The sequence below is a fragment of the Phocoena phocoena genome, chromosome 16 (assembly GCF_963924675.1).
Source record: "Phocoena phocoena chromosome 16, mPhoPho1.1, whole genome shotgun sequence".
In the NCBI taxonomy this organism is placed as follows: domain Eukaryota; kingdom Metazoa; phylum Chordata; class Mammalia; order Artiodactyla; family Phocoenidae; genus Phocoena; species Phocoena phocoena.
This window is the reverse complement of record NC_089234.1, coordinates 1,215,152-1,233,805: the sequence shown is the minus strand read 5'-3', so window position 1 is coordinate 1,233,805 and position 18,654 is coordinate 1,215,152. Positions and strand designations below refer to the sequence as shown.

Genomic DNA, 18,654 nt, shown 5'->3' with positions numbered 1-18,654 from the left:
ATCGCTGCTGAAAAAGTAACACGTGGTTTAAAGTGTGCCTCAAATTCACTGCAGTTGGACACTTACGTGCTTTTTAAACCTTCGTAACAGTACTTCGTGGGAAGAGGGTAACAGGCTTCTAAAAACTGCTGGAATTATATGCATGACGAATTTCACTGCATTTCAAGCCAGCAGAAATTAAACAATTTTAATTATTATGTAATGCCACCAGTACCTTGGTGGTTTACTTTAAAAGTAAGTTGATAACAGAAATCAAGATTTCCCAAGACAAAAAAATACAGAGGTAACAACACTAAGTGATTGGAGCTTGCTGCCGTGAAATTTCACACAGGAGGCTCAGACCCAGTCCTCCAGGGGACGGGACAGCTGGGGCTCACGTGCTGCTCTTGAAATTAAGGTGTATTTTGGTTACTGGTGATATGGAGGTGCAAGAACAAATGTCTTGTCAACTCACTCCCCTGAATTAATGTTAACGGGATGCCACGTTAGCTCACATTATGTCGGAAATAGAGAATCAACAAGTCCGTTTATTTTAATTTCAAGGTAATTCTATTACTGCATATTGGTTGACGCAGTTCACAAACCTGAGATGTGGAACAGAATTGTCCAAGTATCAGTCAACCCTGGCCCTTAAGGTAAAGCAGTTCTAGTAAGATGGGGCTGTATTTACTTGTTCAACTATTTTGACCAAAAAGTTTAATAAATTTCAGATGTTTTACCAGATTTTTTTATGACGTTTTTCCATCTTTAAGACGTATTTCCTACCAAACAGGAAACCAGCCATCTGCCTCTCAGACGGCCCCGGGCAAAAGGCACATGCGTGGTGGCTGCCACCGGCCGGGCGGGGGTCCCTGTGTCTGTGGGTTCTTCTCCCCCGAGTCAGGCACACGCTTCTCAGAGATGCTCTTGAGAAACGTGTAATTTAAGAGGTGTCTAGCAATTTCTTCCGTGTTCTTTTCCGCTAGACACTTCTGATTCCATGTAAGCCTTTTTCCCCTCCTGATGAGGTAAAAATCCTATGGGTTTCAGACTTGACATTTATTTCTTTTATATTCCTTGTTTAAAAAATATCTGTTGTTTTTCTTGTTCTTACAAAGCTTACCCCTTTTCTCCCGTTTAAAGCTGGAGAAAGCTAGAGAAATTCTGTCTGTTCCTGAAAGGTAATCCTGTGAGTTTTCATCGTTCCTTAGAATTCTGTGCTCCTGCTTGTCCTGAAGCTTTAACGCTGTCTCGGTTGATGGCCTGGGTTGGATGAATACGCTTTACTCGTGTGTGGATTTAGACGTGCACTTTTTAAAGAACAGGGGCGGTTCTAGAAGCCAGTACAGGACAGGACTCAGAGTCTGATTTTAAACCGTCCCCCAGTCGTGGGCGTTCGCAGGACGAGCAGCAAACTCCCTCCCCCGTGGAGCTGAGTAGCCATGGCCTCACAGCTGGGAGCCGGCCCAGACTGTCCCCTGGTCAGCGCGGTGGGGCCCAGGCCCCGCGGGCCGAGCCCAGGGCTCTGGTGCTGCGCGGCCGTCTGAGGAGGAACTGTCTGCACGCTTCTGTCGAAGGGGGCCCAGGATCGGCGCTGAGGCTTTTTCTTCTGAGCGTGTCTGTTGCCCGCGGGCAGAGGCGGGTGCGCAGACCCAGCCGGGGCGGGCCGCGCCGCGCCCCTCGTGGGGAGGACGGCGCTCCGCGCGCCAAGTCCCGGTCTGAGACCCGGTGCCGCCCCGGGGTCATGATGGGGCGGCGGGGGACAGTCCTCCCATCAGGAACTGCCCCCTGGGTGCTGTGCCGGGAGAAGCTTCCACAGGCGCTGGGGGGACCAGAGAGGGAGGGAGGGGATGCCACACGGGGCCCACCCCGCCAGGGCTTCTCCACGGGGGTGTGGTTAGGGCGGGGACAGCGGGGGGTCGGGTGGGGCTTGACCGGTGCGGCCCACGGGGCTGGCGACAGCCCTCCTGTACCGGGTGGGCCGCGGGGCAGGCACCCGGCACGGGCTCCCCAGAACCAACCCAGCGGTGCTCGCCGGACAGACACGCCACAGCGCGGCGTCACCGGGGTCCGTGTCCCACCCGAGCCCTTGGTGGAGAGCTGGTGAGCCGGGGGACGGAGCGCCACCTTGATCTCTTAGGAACCGTGGCGGCCCTGACATCACGCGGAAGGGGGAACTGGAGACCTCAGGCTGTCTGCTCAGCTGTCACCCCTCTCGACCGGCAGCCCCTCCCTTCACGCCACCAGCTGATTCCCGCGAGGGGCAGAGTCACGGCGGTGGGACGGGGGATGGGCAACGGGCAGCTGAGATCACAGGAGTCCCGGCTGGGGGGTTGGGGGGTCCTGAAGCATCCAAGGCGACAGCCGCAGCCCAGCCTGACCCCCGCCTCTGCGCCCCCCCAGGACCCGCAGAGCCCGTCCCGGGAAGGCTTCCCTCAGCTGCCCCACATCTGAAGAGTGAGGCCTGGGGCTGGGGCCCAGCGACCCTGTCAGTGCCCGGTGAGTGACTGAGAGGACTTGCTGGTCCCATTTCCCTGCTCACCCTCCGGACGGTGATGCCAGCAACCGGAACCTCGGGTGAGTCTGCGTCCTGAGCACATCTGCAGGGTCCCTGGCCCCCCAGGCAGGACACGGGACCTTGGCCGAAGCCCGGGCTCCGGGCGGGACCCCGGCTCCCGTGGTGCTGCTTGTGGAGGCCGGTCCTCACCAGGCTGCTCCGTGTTCCTGTGGGGTTTACTGTGTGTCCTGAGATGATTCACTTGTTTGCCCCAGAGTTTATTAGTAGTAAATTATCTTTGTATATCTTGGGACATCTTTAAAAGATGTGTGTTCCAGGGACTTCCCTGGTGGCACAGTGGTTAAGAATCCACCTGCCAATGCAGGGGTCATGGGTTCGAGCCCTGGTCCAGGAAGATCCCACATGCCGCGGAGCAACTAAGTCCGTGCGCCACAGCTACTGAGCCTGCACTCTAGAGCCCACGAGCCACAACTACGGAGTCCGTGTACCACAACTACTGAGCCCGCTAGAGCCCGTGAGCACAGCTACTGAGCCCGCGCGCCACAACTACTGAAGCCCGCGCACCTAGAGCCCATGCTCTGCAACGAGAAGCCACCGCAATGAGAAGCCCGTGCACCGCAACGAAGGAGCCCCTGCTCGCCGCAACTAAAAGAAAGCCCATGCTCAGCAACAAGGACCCAACACAGCCAAAAATAAAATAAATAAATTAATTAAAAAAAAAAAAAAGATGTGTGTTCCGTAAGGATGGGAAGCTAATTTGTTATTCCAAGAACTAACTTTCAGGAAACATTTGTTTTCTAAAATCTAATTATCTGAATGCAGTGTAAATCTACAGTTCTTATGAGAAATGTTGTTAGGTTGTTCTTGGTTTTCTTTTTCGAGGTGTAACTGACACAACTATATGAGTTTAAGGTGTACAACATAATGATTCAGTATTTGTATATGTTGTGAAGTGACCACCACAGTGAGTCTAGATAACTTCTGTCACCACACAGGTTTTTTTTCTTGTGATGAGAACTTTCAAGGTCTCTCCTAGCAACTTTCAAGTATGTGATCGTTATTAACTATAGTCACCGTGCTGTACATCTCCAGGACTTATTTCATAACTGGAAGTTTGTACCTTTTTACCCTCCTTCTCTCTCCCTCCCCCCCCCACAAACACACATAAGCACACACATAAATACACATACATAAATGCACACACACACTCACACCTGCCTCTGGCAAACACCAATCTCTAGCTACAAGATTGGCTTTGTTTTTCTAGATTCCACATATAAGTGAGATCATATGGCATTTGTCTTGGACTTACTCACAGCATGGTACTCTCAAGTCCATTCACACTGTCTGAAATGGCAAGACTCCATTCTGTTTATTGCTGAGTGATGCTCTGTTGTATATGTACCACATCTTCTTTATCCACACACCCACCAATGGACACCTGGGTGGTTTCCATATCCTGCCAATTGTAAATAGTGCTGCTATGAACATTGGTGTGCATGTATCTTTTCAAAGTAGTGTTTTCATTCGTTGGATAAATACCCGGAAGTGAAATTGCTGGATCACATGCCAGTTCAACTTTTAATTTTTTTTTTTTTTTTTTTTTTTTTTTTGCGATACTCGGGCCTCTCACTGCTGTGGCCTCTCCCACCGCGGAGCACAGGCTCCGGACGCGCAGGCCCAGCGGCCATGGCTCACGGGCCCAGCCGCTGCCGCGGCATGTGGGATCTTCCCGGACCGGGGCACGAAGCCATGTCCCCTGCATCGGCAGGTGGACTCTCAACCACTGCGCCACCAGGGAAGCCCGCAACTTTTAATTTTTTGAGGAACCTCCATCCTCTTTTCCATAGTGGCTGCACCAATTTACATTCCCACCAACGGTGCGTGAGGGTTCTCTTTTCTCCACATCCTTGCCAATACTATTATTCCTTTTCGATAAATGTTTTTTCTTACTTTATTAAACTGGTAACACCTGTACAAATTTCAGAACTCTTTAAAAGGATGATAGCGAAGTGTTGCCCCTTCCGCTGAGCCTGGTGGTATTGATAACTCTTGTTAGTCTTGTCTTGGGCCACACTTTTTCTTATTCAAACACGAACATGACATATTCCCCTCCCCCCGTTTTTGCACACAAGGTAAGCGACGTGTCCACACCTGCATTTCGCTCTGTCCACTGCACGGTGGTCCTGGCCATCTCCCCCCCCAGTTGGGAGGAAACATCCAGCACCACGAGGATGCAGGAGCCAGACTGGGTGGGCATTCCCTGCCGGTTCAGGGATGCTGAGTAAAAAGATACTGTCTATTTATCTTACTTTTGTAACATTTTATTTGGAAATAATTTTAAATCAGTTGCAAAAATTGTAGAGTTCCTGCCTGCCCTTCACCCATCACCCAGGTTTAATTAACACCACGTAAAGCGGGTGAAGTCACCCCACAGTACTTGTAGCTCATCCACAGACCTTCGTGTTTGTTTTCCCAGTTGTCTTTTTCTCGCCCGGGATCCACGATGCATTTCATTGCCGCATCTTGGAATTTTTTTTTTGGGGGGGGGGGGGTGGCTGTGTTGGGTCTTCGTTGCTGCGCGCGGGTTTCTCATTGTGGTGGCTTCTCGTTGCGAAGCGCGGGCTCTAGGAGCGCGGGCTTCAGTAGTTGTGGCGCACGGGCTTAGTTGTTCCGCGGCATGTGGGATCTTCCCGGACCAGGGCTCGAACCTGTGTCCCCTGCAGCGGCAGGCGGATTCTGACCCACTGCGCCACCAGGGGAGCCCACTCCGTATCTTTCAATCTGTAACAGATCCTCATTTCCTCATGACCTTGACCTCAGACAGTTATTCTGTAGAACCTCCCCCAATTTGGGATGGCATGATATTTTCTCATGACTAACCTACAGTCACACATCTCGGCAAGAACACAGAGAGATGTTGGGGTCAGGAGATCCACAGTACCCTAGGTTCCCTTGGCGGTAATTTCCTGGGGAGGCAGTGACACCGGGCCCACGTCAGCAGCTGTCTGCCTGACGGTCACTCGTTCCCTCATCCCGTTTATTAATTAGATTCTGTCGGGAAGAACCGTCCCTTCCCCCACTTACTTGGTCTCCATCAGTGTGGACTTGGGGATCCTGCTCCAGTCTGGTGACAGCCCATCACCACCAGGAACCTGTTACCAGGCTGACCCACTCTGAGCCACTGCAGGTCCCTCAGGTTGGCTCCATGTCCTTCACCTCCTGGCACCACAAATGTTCCTCATGCCGCCCTGGAATTCCCACTTTTCCAAGGAGCTCTGGTTTATGGGAGAATGGATTCGACCCCCAGGATCTGTTATTTTAATCCAAAACTGTCTGGATATTAAATATTCTGTAAACTTGCTATTCTGTGAATAAAATGAATGGCGGTTACTTGCATTAACATAAGGAGTGTGTGGAAAGGCTGTCGCCATTCTGCTATCCTCTTGCCCAAAAGGTCAAAACAAAAATACATATATAGTCACACATTTTAAAAGAATCAAACGTCCACTGGAATGTTGCAGTGAGAGGGGAAAACCTTGTGATTGGCTGCAGCAGGCACTTCCGGCCACCATCACGCAGCTCAGCCTGTGCCCTGGGGAGCGTCAGTGACAGGGCGGAGATGGAAGGAAGGATACATAACTTGGAGGAGAGGAATAGAGTAATCATCCAGCTAGAAGACGAGAGAGAACTAAGATTTTAAAAAGTGAAGAAATCAGACGACAGCTATTGGAATCAATCATAAATTAAAATTGGTGCTCCAGAGAAGGAAGGGAGCGAGGCCGGGGGTGGGGGTGGGGGTGGGGGGCAGAGATTACACTTAATAGCTCAGAACTCCCCAGACCTGGGGGATGCCTTGCATATCTCAATGCACAGAGGCCTTCATCGTGGGCCAGGTCACCTGAGTGATGGATTCACAGAGCTCTCCAAGGGGTGCTGGCTCTGAGGACGCTCGGCCTTGCTGGAAGGTCCCGAGTACAGCCCGGTGCTCGTGACACTTGAACCACCACCATTTGCTGTTAAAAGGGAATCATCCCCTTGGCCAGAGTGGGTCAGTGGGATGCAGGCTTAATGTTTTAGGGATAAATTACATAAAGAATCTTGATGCCATTCCATCAGCCGTCTCCAAATGAAAGGGCTGTAGGCCTCTACCTCCAAAGTAATTGTTTAAATAGAAACAAGTATTTTAAAAATTAGAATGTTACATTTATTTAACACAACCGAATTTAGTGTGGAAAAGTGAAACAAATACAACAGCATTTATACAGTATATCAAAAGGGCGGCCTTTAAAAACCATGCAGTGGGGATACACCTGGCTTAATGAAAAAGCTTGTGTGACGTACGTAAATACCGTAACCAAGTATTTGGCAAAGATTCATTTTTTTTCTATTTCCAGGCTTTTAAAGTAGACGCAGAATAGCTTAGAATGAAGCTACCTCTAAGAGCACACAGAAACGGAACACGAATAGACGGAATCGAGCAGTCCCGAGATAAGAGACGCTGACTGTCCGGTGGTTGCCGTCCAGGGCGGTCGTAAGTCTCAGCGAGAGGCCCTGCGCTGCCCAAGGTGCCGGTGTGGGGACGACCTGTCCCACCCGTGTTGCAGCCTGGATTCTACACGTCACGTCACGAAGAACCACCAGCACAGTGAGAGCTGAGGGGCGTCTGTAGTAGACGGATGCATCCACTGACATACGGTCTACAACAGGGTTGTAAGGCCACAGTGTTTATTCGGGATAAACCCTCATGTAGTCCTTTTCATGTCAACGGTATTCGTTCTTTCAAAATACAGTGTTTAACTCAATCAAGGTTGCAGATAATGTGTTAAAGTACTACATACATCATGGATACGTTAAAATTATTGATACTTAAATATTTATAATATCCGAAGGAAGGTTACCACCAAATTATTAATAGATATTAATCAATGACAGGCTTATTACTTTATCCCATAAGTATGATTATGGGAAAGCATGGTCTTAGTCTTTATTTTACTGAGTTAGGAACGTGGCATTTACAGAAGAAATGACACAAGTGGTGCAGCCACCCAAGGACCAAGACAGCCTCCTCTGTACGCTGAGCTGTGGACAACACACATCCCCACTACGTGAGAAAGCTGGACACACATCCCCACTACGTGAGAAAGCTGGACACCAATTCTTCATCAAAACGTGCTGGTGGATGTCGTCAGGCGCCTTCCAATGTAGATCCTTAACAGAAAAGGGAATTGGTAGTTAACGTGGTCTCGCAACTCCCGGGCAAGTTTGCACAGCTGAGACAGGGCAGCTGACGCTGGTCCCAGCTTATTTACGTAAGGGGACTGGCTCTCTTATACCCACTGTTAAAGCTTGGGTTTTATTCTTCATCAGTGTGTGTACATTTCAGCCTCTAATTTAGAAGAATCCAGTTGTGCTCTAACAGCCATGCAGTGGATACACTCAATACAAGCACAAAGGAGAGGATTCTACCCAACCTGAAACGCCAGTCCTCCCGTCACTGTTTTCTGAACTGACCACACGCCTGCAGGACAGGTGATATCGCCAAGTTTATCGGCACCAACCTCACAAAGAGCCCTGGCTGAGCAGTGAAGCCCACGCCCCCAGGAGCCCAGAACTGAGGGGCATATGGGCATCAGAGGGCTGTCCGGGCAGAGGGGGCTGGGGAGGACGTCTTCAGACCTGCAGCCCAGCACGGGGAGCTTCCTTACAGCAACTGGTCGGGGTGAATTTTATTATCCTGACCGCTTTGGAGGCTGGTAAGAAGGGCAGACACCCCTGCTGGGGGCTGGCTGCAGAAATCCATCTTGACCTCAACCCGGCAGAGGCCCCCACAGAATCTGACTGCTAGTTGTGGAGGAAGCTCCAGAAATCCACCTCCCCGCGTGAGACTGGCAGAGTCCGACTCTGAAAAGCACTGGGCTGAGAGGGAAGGCCAAGACAGAACCAAGAGGGAGAGGCCGGGGGCCCGGCCCCGCCAGGGAGCCCTCTCCCCGGGCAGGCAGGACTGTGGGCTGGGGCTCGGGAGGGCGGGAGGAACGCCGCTCTCGCCTCCCAGAGCAGGCGGGCTGGCGTCTCCTCTGCCACATTCACGAAGCCTGCGGTGGCACCAGCCCCCGTCAGGAGGCCATCTTGAGAATCCAGACGTCCAGGAAGCCGCAGCCACAGAAGCCCGTCCGTCCACACCAGGGCCAGGGAGACCCCCCCGCCCGCCTGGCCAGAGGCTGGGGATGAGCCCCCGAGGGCAGCTTCGGGCTCCTCAGCACCGTCTGGGCTCAGCGTCTCCATGACCCAGGCTGCCTGCCCCTCTGTGTTCCGCACGGTCGTCAGAACTGGCGCCCTCTTCTCTCACTGCTGAGTGGACGCCAACAGACACGTGCAGCCCGAGTTACGGACGCTGCCCCCCTGCAGCCACCCCGCGAGGAGTGAGGCTGATCCGCACCTGCGTGCAGCGGTCCAGGTCAAGCAGCCAGACGAGCGCCCCTGCGCGCAAAACCAGCCTCTGCCGCTGGACGCTCGGGGCAGCGCCGCCCCGGCTCACGGCCCTGGGCTCTGTTTCTTGACCGGGACGGGCCGTTTCACACACCCACGTCGCCCGTGCTTCTAAGACCTAGAAGGACCCCGCGCTGTGCCGTCCACACGGGCAGTCACTTACCCCAACCCGATGGCCAGCAGATGGGACAGCAGAAGAGACGGCAGAAAAACTTTGAGAAACTCCGCGGAGAAGATGCCCCCTTTCTTCATGACGCTCGTGTTCCGCATGCTGAGCGTGGGCGCGCGCTTCGGGCGCTTGAAGAGGAGGAACTCCCTGGGGGAGAGGTGCTGGTCAGCGGAGGCGTGCCGGGCCAGCCAGGCCAAGGCAGGCCCCCGGTGCAAATAGACTCACTTGGTCGGGGGCACGTTTTCCGGCCGGCTGGACCAATCCCAAATCCAGTCTGAGTTTTTCTTCAAGATGCTTTCGACTTCCTTCCTCCTCTCCATGTAGTCTTCCTCAGACTGGGGCAGAGCGAATGGTGAAAGCGAAATGGCGCCTGCCGCACCCGCGGCGGGACGCTCACCTCCCACCCAAGCATCGGACCGGCAGGCGGAGCTCGCAGCCCAGCCACGGCGGGAGGCGAGGGCTGCACCCCCCGGCTCTCCTCCCTCCTCCACACACATCGCCGGGCTGAAGGCCCGACTCAGACTCCAAGAGCTGCAGACACTGCCCCAAGGAAGCGATGCCAAATGAGGACAGACGTCCAGAGATGAAAACGGAAACCATCGAAAATGGCCCAAAACAGGGATGATGCCTAAGCAAGCAGGATACTGCACGGCAATGAAAGCAAGACACACTTTCACGTTAAATGGGAGAGAAAAAAACCAAAAACTTACGTGGACCCCTGATTGCAGCTACATTTTTAAAGTATATAGCACACTCATTAAAGAGCTTTTAAAAGTTGGATTTTAGGTGTTCTTCCCTACTTCTCTGCATTTGAAAAACTCTACCTGATCATCTAATTCCTCCTTAAAGTCAGGAGGGAAAAAATGGGTTCAAATTTTGGAAATACTCTAAAACACGGTATCAAAACCAACCAAATGCCTGGGCGCACCAAAGCTGGAGTGGACCCCGCGTGTCTGGGGGCAGGCCGGGCGCCGCCCCTGAGGAGGCCTGAGCACCAGGGACTCCTGGTTTCCTCGGTGAGGGAGGCCTTGAGGGGAGACCAGCACGGGCTGGGGGGACCAAGTGGTTACTGACCGAGCCCACGGTTCCTGACAGCTTTCACAGCGAGTCGGGGACCCACGGGTTCCTAAAATACACTCCCCAGGCATCACGACCAGAAAGGACCTGGCAAGGCCGCACTGGCCCCGGCCCAACCGAGGCCACCAGAGAAGCAGCACATAGGGCCCCAGGCGCTCTCCCACCCACACACTGCCCAGCAGACAGACCCACCGCCTGGCTCCCAGCTCCCCTCCCCCTGGCCACTCCCAGTGTCTCCCTGGACGGCGGCGTGTGAGGGCAGAGGCGCCCGGGCCGCACAGCCTACCCAACCTAAGCCCCTGCCACTTCCGGTCCAGCGTGAAGCGCGGGGCGTGCCCCCCCACCCCCGCCACTGCTTCTGAGGGCTGCATTCCACAGAACTTCGTACAAACAGATCGCAAATGGGTGCACGAGCACACCTTACCTGGGAGCTGTTCTTTTCTCCAAGACTATGTGTGTCTGTCTCAGAAGCTCTGTTAGTATCTTGTGGGGTCTGTGAGCGAGGTGGGCTTGGGGAAAACACAATGTGTTAACCTTCTTTCCACCAGGAGAAGCAAAACCCCACAGGCAGGGGCCATCCTCCAGGGCCGGGAGGCTCCCGCCAGCACCTGGGGCCAGGCCAGGGCCAAAGCGTCCCTCCACCTCCTCAGCTGAGCTCTGATGCCCCGCAGTCAACAAGCAGAAGCAGGGGCCCAGCGCCACAAACACAGGCCCCAGTCGCTCCCTCCCACCTAAGGGCGAAGGGCCCGCTGTCTCGGGAGGGCTGGACTGAGGCCAGGCGGGCGTTTGCAGCCGTGCCTGCTCCTACCTGGCCTGCCAGCGCTGGGATACACACGTTTATGCCCACCTGTCACAGTGAGAGCTCCTGGAGCTGCTCCGTCCAGATTCACGCTGGGCATCCAGCAGGATTTTTTCCATGTCGCCATTATAAATAGAAACAGAGTCTGGAGCACTGCTCCCGCTCCCATTACTGCCAAAGTGTAATTCTACCCAGGAGCCTGATGGGGATAAAAAAAGGACATGGTTGCAATTTTCCACCCACTCTGGAGTCTGGTCCTAACAAATAACCAGCTCGCGCCCCCATTCCCAAGACGTGCCGGGGACTCGCAAGGAACCGTCGCCTTGAATCACGCTGCAACGCCCTTGAGGCCCATCTCTGGCACCTGCGTTACAGTGAGCCTCCCCAGGGGCCCTTGGGAGCCAAGGCAGTGCGCCTGCTGCCACTCCCAGACTACCTGCTCAGTCAGTGGGGTCCCAGTGACCAGGACACTCTCCTGCACTCAGCGCTTAGAAAGCAAAGGGTGTCAGCAAGAGCCTTAGGGATTTACACACTAAGGAAAGCTTTACGACCTATTTACACATTCCAGCGCCCCGTTCTGACCCTGAGGTCCCACAGGATTCGTTACGATGACTGCTCTGTATCTTACATCAGATGAACGGAACAAAGGTAACTAAACCTGATCAACCAGAGCAAGCAACCATCCCAAGTGCTCATCTAGCCAAGTCTGTACAGCAAGTAAACTCGGCATTCTTTAACTCGAACTGAAAACTGACGTGTATACACCCAGGTGTCATCAAAACAGAAGAACTCCTCAGCGCCAAGGTCGCCTGCTTACTAAATGTAGCACAAAGCAGCTACCACCCCAGATCCTACAAGCCGGCATTCGGAGCTTGGCTTACTCTCTCCAGCCTCACGACTTGGGAGCCGACTTGATGAATTCACCAAGGCAGCCAGCAGCTGACCCGGCGGGCGCCCTGCTGCACCAGCCGTGCTGGGCTCCAGAATCGGAGTGACCGGGGAGAGCCCCTCCAGCGGCACCCGTGAGGGGAGGCATCCCCAGTCCGGGCACAGCCGAGGTCCAGGTGGGTACGGGGAGGGGAGGCGGTGCTGTTGCACTCGGCTGTGTGTGTTTTGGGCGTTGACAGGTGGAAGAGCTGGAAGATGAGATCAACTCTGGCAATCCCCACAGGACAGGTGTGAACCCTAGAGAGGTCCTGAAGGGGTGAAAGTACAAGTTCTGTGCGGCGGGGCTGAGCCACCCACAGGTGTGCGGACAAGGCAGGCGGTCAGGGCCTGGAAGCAACACCTGGGGACGTGGACCAGAGGGGACCCCCATCCTGTTGCCGCTGTGCGGCGGACCCAGGCTGGCTTCCAGCGTTTCACGGTGTCCACAGGCTCTCACTTCTGAACCCACACCTAGGAGCAGGGTTCCAGGGTGGAAAAGTTCTAGGTGTACGTTTAATGTATTGCAACACCACTGCTTTCCGACACAGCCGAAGCAACGTGAGCATTTTTGTTGGCTCACACTTGGCATCCGTCTTTAAATATAGCCATTCTGTGGGTGTGTGGTGGTAGGTTATATGGTTTATTCTGCGCTTCTCTGATTTCTACTGAGGTTGAACATTTCCTCACTTGCTTACTGGCCATGTGGAGAGCATCTTTGTTGAAGCAGCTGTTGAAATCTGCTCCTCTTTCCAACTGAGCGGCCCACCTTTCTCCATCTAGCTCGATATTCAAGACACAAGCTTTTCTTTTTTTGGCCACGCCGCGAGACTTGCGGGATTGAACCAGGGCCCCGGTGAAAGCGTCGAGTCCTAACCACTGGACTGCCAGGGAACTCCCGACACAAGCCTTTATTTTATTTTTTTTTTTTTTTTGCGGTACGCGGGCCTCTCACTGTGTGGCCTCTCCCATTACGGAGCACAGGCTCAGGACGCGCAGGCTCAGCGGCCATGGCTCACGGGCCCAGCCGCTCCGCGGCATGTGGGATCCTCCCAGACCGGGGCACGAACCCGTATCCCCTGCATCGGCAGGCGGACTCTCAACCACTGCGCCACCAGGGAAGCCCCACAAGCCTTTCTTCACTTGAATGTGTTGCAGGTAACTTGACAGCCTTTCCACTCAAGCCTTCTGCTGAACATAAAAGTTCTCGCTTTCAATTCACTCCTCCACCGCCAGGCTCCGTTCACTGGTAAGACTGCCTCTGCGGTCCCCTCTGCCCCGTCCTGCTTCCCAGCTGGCCACGCGCACAGGTCTCCTGGGCCCAGGGCAGTTCCTCTGCTGTGTGTTGTGGGTCCAGGCCTCTCCGGGGTGGGTGCAGGAGGGGCAGCGCAATGGCAGACCGGACTGAAACCCCGACCGAGGCTGGTAGTCACTGGACGGCTCCTCCAGGAACCATGACCCAGAGCTGCCGCTCTGCGCTGAAACCAGGGCCCCGGGGGCACCACATAGCACCACCCACTCGGGGCCCAGACCCCTACACGTCAGCCCCTCCCCGAGAGCCCAGGCCTGCCCTCAACAGCAGCTTGGCTGCAGAATAGGTCACATTCATCCGAAGAAAGCAAATCAAGGGTCCAGGAATGAAACGTAACACAGTTTATACCACGTCCGGCCTCCCACCTGGCTGCTAACAAGATGATCACCGGCAGTTTTCACGTGCTGATATGCTTCTCACTTCAGCCTCTCAAGTTACTTCATGTTGGCCTGGCCCGCACAAGGCAGGCCAGGGTCTGTCTGGGAGCCCAGGGCTCCCTGGACAGAAGCCAGGGCCACTCAGCCTCTGCAGGTCAGCAGAAGCTACAAGGACGCCACGCCATTCTTGAGACAGCCCGTCTTGACTGGGGACCCTATTCCCACCTACTCTGGTGGCTGTGCAGGGGTTAGGAAAGCCCTGAAGCAAACCGTAAGAGGCTCTACCGTGCGACTCCTTCACTAGCCCTCCTTCCTTCCCAGGAGCGAGGTGACACTCGGCCCAGCAGCTCTGGCCCCCCACGGCATGGAAGAGGACCACGGTGCCCTGCTCTGGGCACAGTTCCATTTTTCTAGGTTCTCAGTCAGGTTCTGGGCCTGGCTGCCCAGATCACTTTTACTTACGGTGTCCGACATAAATGGAGTTTGAGGTGCAATGTCTTCTCTGACACCACTTCTGACATGAAATTGGGGCGGGGGGAGGCCTACACCAATAAGCAATTTCCAGTACCAACTGGCTGTCCAACAGTTCCGTCCTGACACTACCTGGAGTCAGTGTCAGATCCCACAAGTTGAAGACCTCTCAGTCCCACAAGACTGTCCCCCCGTCAGACAGCCTCACGTGCCTGGTAGACCAAGAATTCAGGGGTTCCAACAACCCCACCCTCTTCAGTAATTCACGAGAACTCAGTGTTTACGCTTCCCCAGTCTCAGAAGGATTACAGCTCAGGAACAGCCAGGTGCACGGGGCAGGGTATGGGGGGCGGGAGTGGAAGGGGACAGTTTCCATACCCTCTCCCAGGACCTCAGCGGGCTCAGCAGCCTTTTTCAAAGTGTTTTATAACCCAGTCCGCAGCCCCTCCCCTCCCGGTGGCGGTGGCGAGTGTGTGCTGAGCTCCCACCCTCGTGCTCCAGTGCGCTTTCCCATCCCCACCCGGAGGCTACCTAGGGCCTCGTGAGTTACCTCATTAGCAGACTCAAGCGTTCACCAAAGGGGCCCCTCATGAATAACAACATCTCTCGGGAAATTCCAAGGGTTTTTAGAGCTGAGCTCTGTCTGGGTCAGGAACCAGGGACAAAGATGAAATATATTTTTCAAATTGTGATATAACGGACATATAACATTATCAGTTTCAGGTGTATGTATATTATACCACAAGGGCCAACTCAAAACTCCATGGAGACAAATATATACGCTTTTTAGAATCATCTCATAGAAAGTCTCAAGCATCCTTCAGAAAAAAATCCCATTCTGGGGTGTCTACAGCAAAAGCTCTGGGTCCAAAAGCTGTATTCTAAGAAATGATTTACTAAAGGACGACAGCTTTATTATTAACCTGCAGCACCTGGGTAGGGAAAGCAGCTTCCTGGAAACTGAAGACAAGGTGTGCCATTAATCTCCTCGCATCTGCGGTTAAGGTCACTCACCTTCGTAAGCAAGAAAGACGGGATTCAGGTCGCTGAAGGGTAACCTTGTAAGGCTTCCTCAGAATCCCAAATAACCTATCAGATAATTGGTGTAATTAGGCCTCAGAAAAAAAACAAAACAGGTGGTGAAGCCGCTGATCCAGGCAAGCTTCCCCGATTCCTGTCCCCGCCCACAAAGGCCTGTAATTTACGCTAACAAGACACAGGGCAGGAACACAAGGCAGATGAGATGGACGGAGAGCCTAGGCTACCAATATTACATCACCACAGAAAGAAAACCCACAGGCCTTAGAGTTAACCCATTTCTTTTTTCTTTTTTTAAATCTCCTGTGACCTCCACGATCCTTGGTCCCAAAGAAGATAAAGGCCAGGTTTTGACTTTGATGACCTGTGGGCCCCGAGATTTGTAACTCAACATGTTATCATACCTTAGAGCCCTAGAGAGGCTACAGGAATTACCCAAACACATAGCTACTTACTGGGTAAGCCATAGGTGCCATTTAATTCAGCTAAACTCTACTGCTGTCAACTGAGTGCAAGCGAGGAACACATGCAGAAGTGTTAACCGTAGTTCACTGAGCCACTGCTTGGTTAGTTGGGTGGCGGAATAGATTCCAGCTGTCTCTGATTTACCCAGCTTGAAAACAGAGAGACAGCAGTACTTTTTCAACCTGTGGAAGGAACCCTTACTCTCTCAAGTAACTTTAATATAGCACCCACGCTGTTGATCCTAAATATTCTGCACGAGGCTTCTCAAAGTTCCTGCCGCCACTGTGGGACCCCAGGCCCTCCTACATCCCGGGGCAAACACTCCCCTCCAGCCCCAGCTGGCAGAGGCCCCAGTAGCTCAAATCCAGACAGTATCCCTAGACAGTATCCCTAGTCCAGGGCAGCAGGTCTCAGCCCTGGCTATGGAGGACCACCTGTGCGGCTTTCCCCCCCATTCTCCAGAAGTCTAACCCAGCAGCCCGAAAATCCTTATTGGGAATGCTGCAATGGAACCCTGGTACATTTACTTTGAAAAAGCTGTAACGGTGATGTCGGGCAGCCGGGGCTGAAAACTACTAGGGGACTATGGGATTAAGGAGAAGGTGGAATCCCTGAGGAGAGCCCTGGGGCGGAGCAACTACCACCCTCATCAGAGGGCTTCTTCCCTGGGAGAGGTGGGATTTAAGAAATGACTGTTTTTAAAAGCTTCGCAGGTTAGATGGGACAGGAATGAGAGGCTTGACTGACAAGTGATTTTGAACATAAAGTCAAGCAGGTAAGTCATTCAGGTTCCTGGATCTTAACAGGAGCTGGCAAATCGCACCCATCCTTCTGTCTTATGTCTTCTGTCGCCGACGCGCCTGCCTGCCCTGTTTCTCACTTCACCTCTGGGCCTCACTGTGAACACTGTGAAAAGTAGAGGTTGGGCCAGGATCTAGATGCCTGAAACCCCTTCCCTCCCAAACTGCATGGCACGAGAACTGCGAATTCTCTTCCTCTTCATATACCTTCAGCCGCGCTGGGTGCCTGGGACAGCGGAACCCTCTGGCTGCAGACAGAGCAGTGCGTGAAGGGGCAGGGGCCGTCTCAGGGTAAACCAGGAGCACCTTACTGCATTGACCCCCCCCAGCACAGCAGGGGTTGGGGGTGGGTCTTCTGGGAAGTAAGGTTCACACCCCCTCCCATGATGCTGTGACACAGTATCACAAAACTCCATCTTCTCCCTGCATATTAGGGGTTGTTTATCTGAGGACAAGAAAGGCGTATACGACATCTTGCTCCTGGTTCACAACTTTAACTAGTAGGGACCAGGGGGCCGAGAGGCAACGTCAACTTCGCTGTGAACTCAGGGGAAACATTTGGTCCGAGGATACAAGCAAAGGGGAAAAGGTCTGCCATTGTCTGCGGGCTCAGCTACCAAGGCTCTCAGTTCTTTCCGAGGTAAACAAGAGGTAATCAAATCAACACAGAGCAGAGGACAAGTGTCGCCCCAGCCACCAATCCCTGCTCGGATTCAGTTTCCCAGAGCGGCCGAGGCCCCACGTGACTCCTCCCACACCGGGCGGCCGGGGAGCGAGTGCCCCGCAGCACGTATCCCGGAGAGCGCAGCCCGGAGAATCCGCGACACTTTCCACTCAGCGTGTAACTGTCTTTTTATAGAATACACAAAACAGAAAAATCTTGTAACCCACGAGCTGGCACTCTGCATGGCCAATGACTCAGCAGTTTGGTCTGCCAATCGAGGACCGAAGATGGAGCCGCTCAGGACACTCCGAACTCTTCCCGACAAATCTGACCCACTAATAAAACAGACCGTGTTAGCAACTAAGTAGTTTGATAACAGAGCTGACTTTAAAAGGCAGTTTAGGAAACACTCCTTGGATCTTTTGTAAGACAAAGATTCAATCCCTTAATCTGTTTCAAAGAAAAGTCACTGTCGAAATTTAAGGAGCGATTGCAGGATTTTTAAGCTGCCGTTGTAGTTTTAAATTATACAACGCAGTAGACCAAGTCTTGCCTAGTGAAATCTTGTTTTGAGGAATACGAGAAACTAGTAGCTCAAATCCAGACAGTATAAAGATTTTTAAATCTTAACGAAACTTTAAAATTCACTAAGGCTTCAACGGCCCTCTCCAAAACTTATTTACGAGCTCCCGCCGCCGCCTGAACTGTTGCTTCAGAGAATAAAGGTCGGCGCCCGGCCCCTCCTCCAACCCGTGGGCCTCGGGCTCCTCACCGGGGCCGGAGGCGGCGGCCCGGGGGCGGCCCCGCGGGGCCAGAGCCGGGTGGGTCAAGGCCGCCACCGGCCCCGGCTTCCCGGGAGGGGGCGGGGTGTATGCACCGCGGCCACGGGGCCTCGTGCTCCCCCGCGCAAGTCAACCCCGAGCCGGGCTCTGAACGACCCCCGGACGAGCGAACGTAACTAAGAAAAGGCCAGCCGCGCCCCCGGCCCAGCGTTTCAGGGTTCTTCCTCTCACGGCGGCTCGCCCCGAATCCCGGGACCCCGTCCTCCCCAGCCACTCCGGACCGAGCCGCGGACGGCTCACAACCCGAGTCCACGAGTCCAACCGCAAGTCTGGGCGCCTGCTCGCCGGTAGCCGCACCGGCACCGAAACCAGCACCGGGCTGCACCTCGGAAGACCAGGCACCGCGCGGGCTTGGGGCGACGTCGGCGCCTCGGTCGCCTCGACCCGGAGACGGGAGTCCCTCCGCAGGCCCCTCCTCTGCAGGCCGGGCGCCTTTCCCCGGCAGGTCCCCCACACCCAGGCCGGCCCCCGGCCCCCGTTCACCGTGCAGGCTCTCCTCCTGCAGCCCGGGGGTCTCGCTCTGCGACATGGCGGCAGGGCGAAGGCGCTGCAGCCGGCGGGTCGGGGTTGGGGTCGGCGGGCGCTCCAGGAGGGAGAGGGAGAGGGAGCGGGAACGCCGCGGGAGTTAGAGCGCGGTCGGCCCGCAGCTCCGAATGACTGACGCTCGCGGCCGGAGCTCCGCGGACAAGCGGCAGCACCGCCCACTGGCCGTGGGGCGGGGCCTGCGCGT

At 54.4% G+C, this 18,654-nt stretch overlaps 1 protein-coding gene across 1 annotated transcript; it reads right to left on the bottom strand.

The window, feature by feature from the left end:
* Positions 1-7,646: 7,646 nt before the first annotated feature.
* BNIP3 (BCL2 interacting protein 3) lies at positions 7,647-18,453 on the bottom strand. The gene is made up of 6 exons (XM_065894401.1): positions 18,408-18,453; positions 11,080-11,230; positions 10,657-10,741; positions 9,381-9,490; positions 9,150-9,302; positions 7,647-7,708 (listed from the first exon to the last, which is right to left on the bottom strand). The coding sequence occupies exons 1-6, from the start codon at positions 18,451-18,453 to the stop codon at positions 7,663-7,665; spliced, it is 591 nt and encodes a 196-aa protein (XP_065750473.1). The 3' UTR covers positions 7,647-7,662.
* Positions 18,454-18,654: the final 201 nt, after the last annotated feature.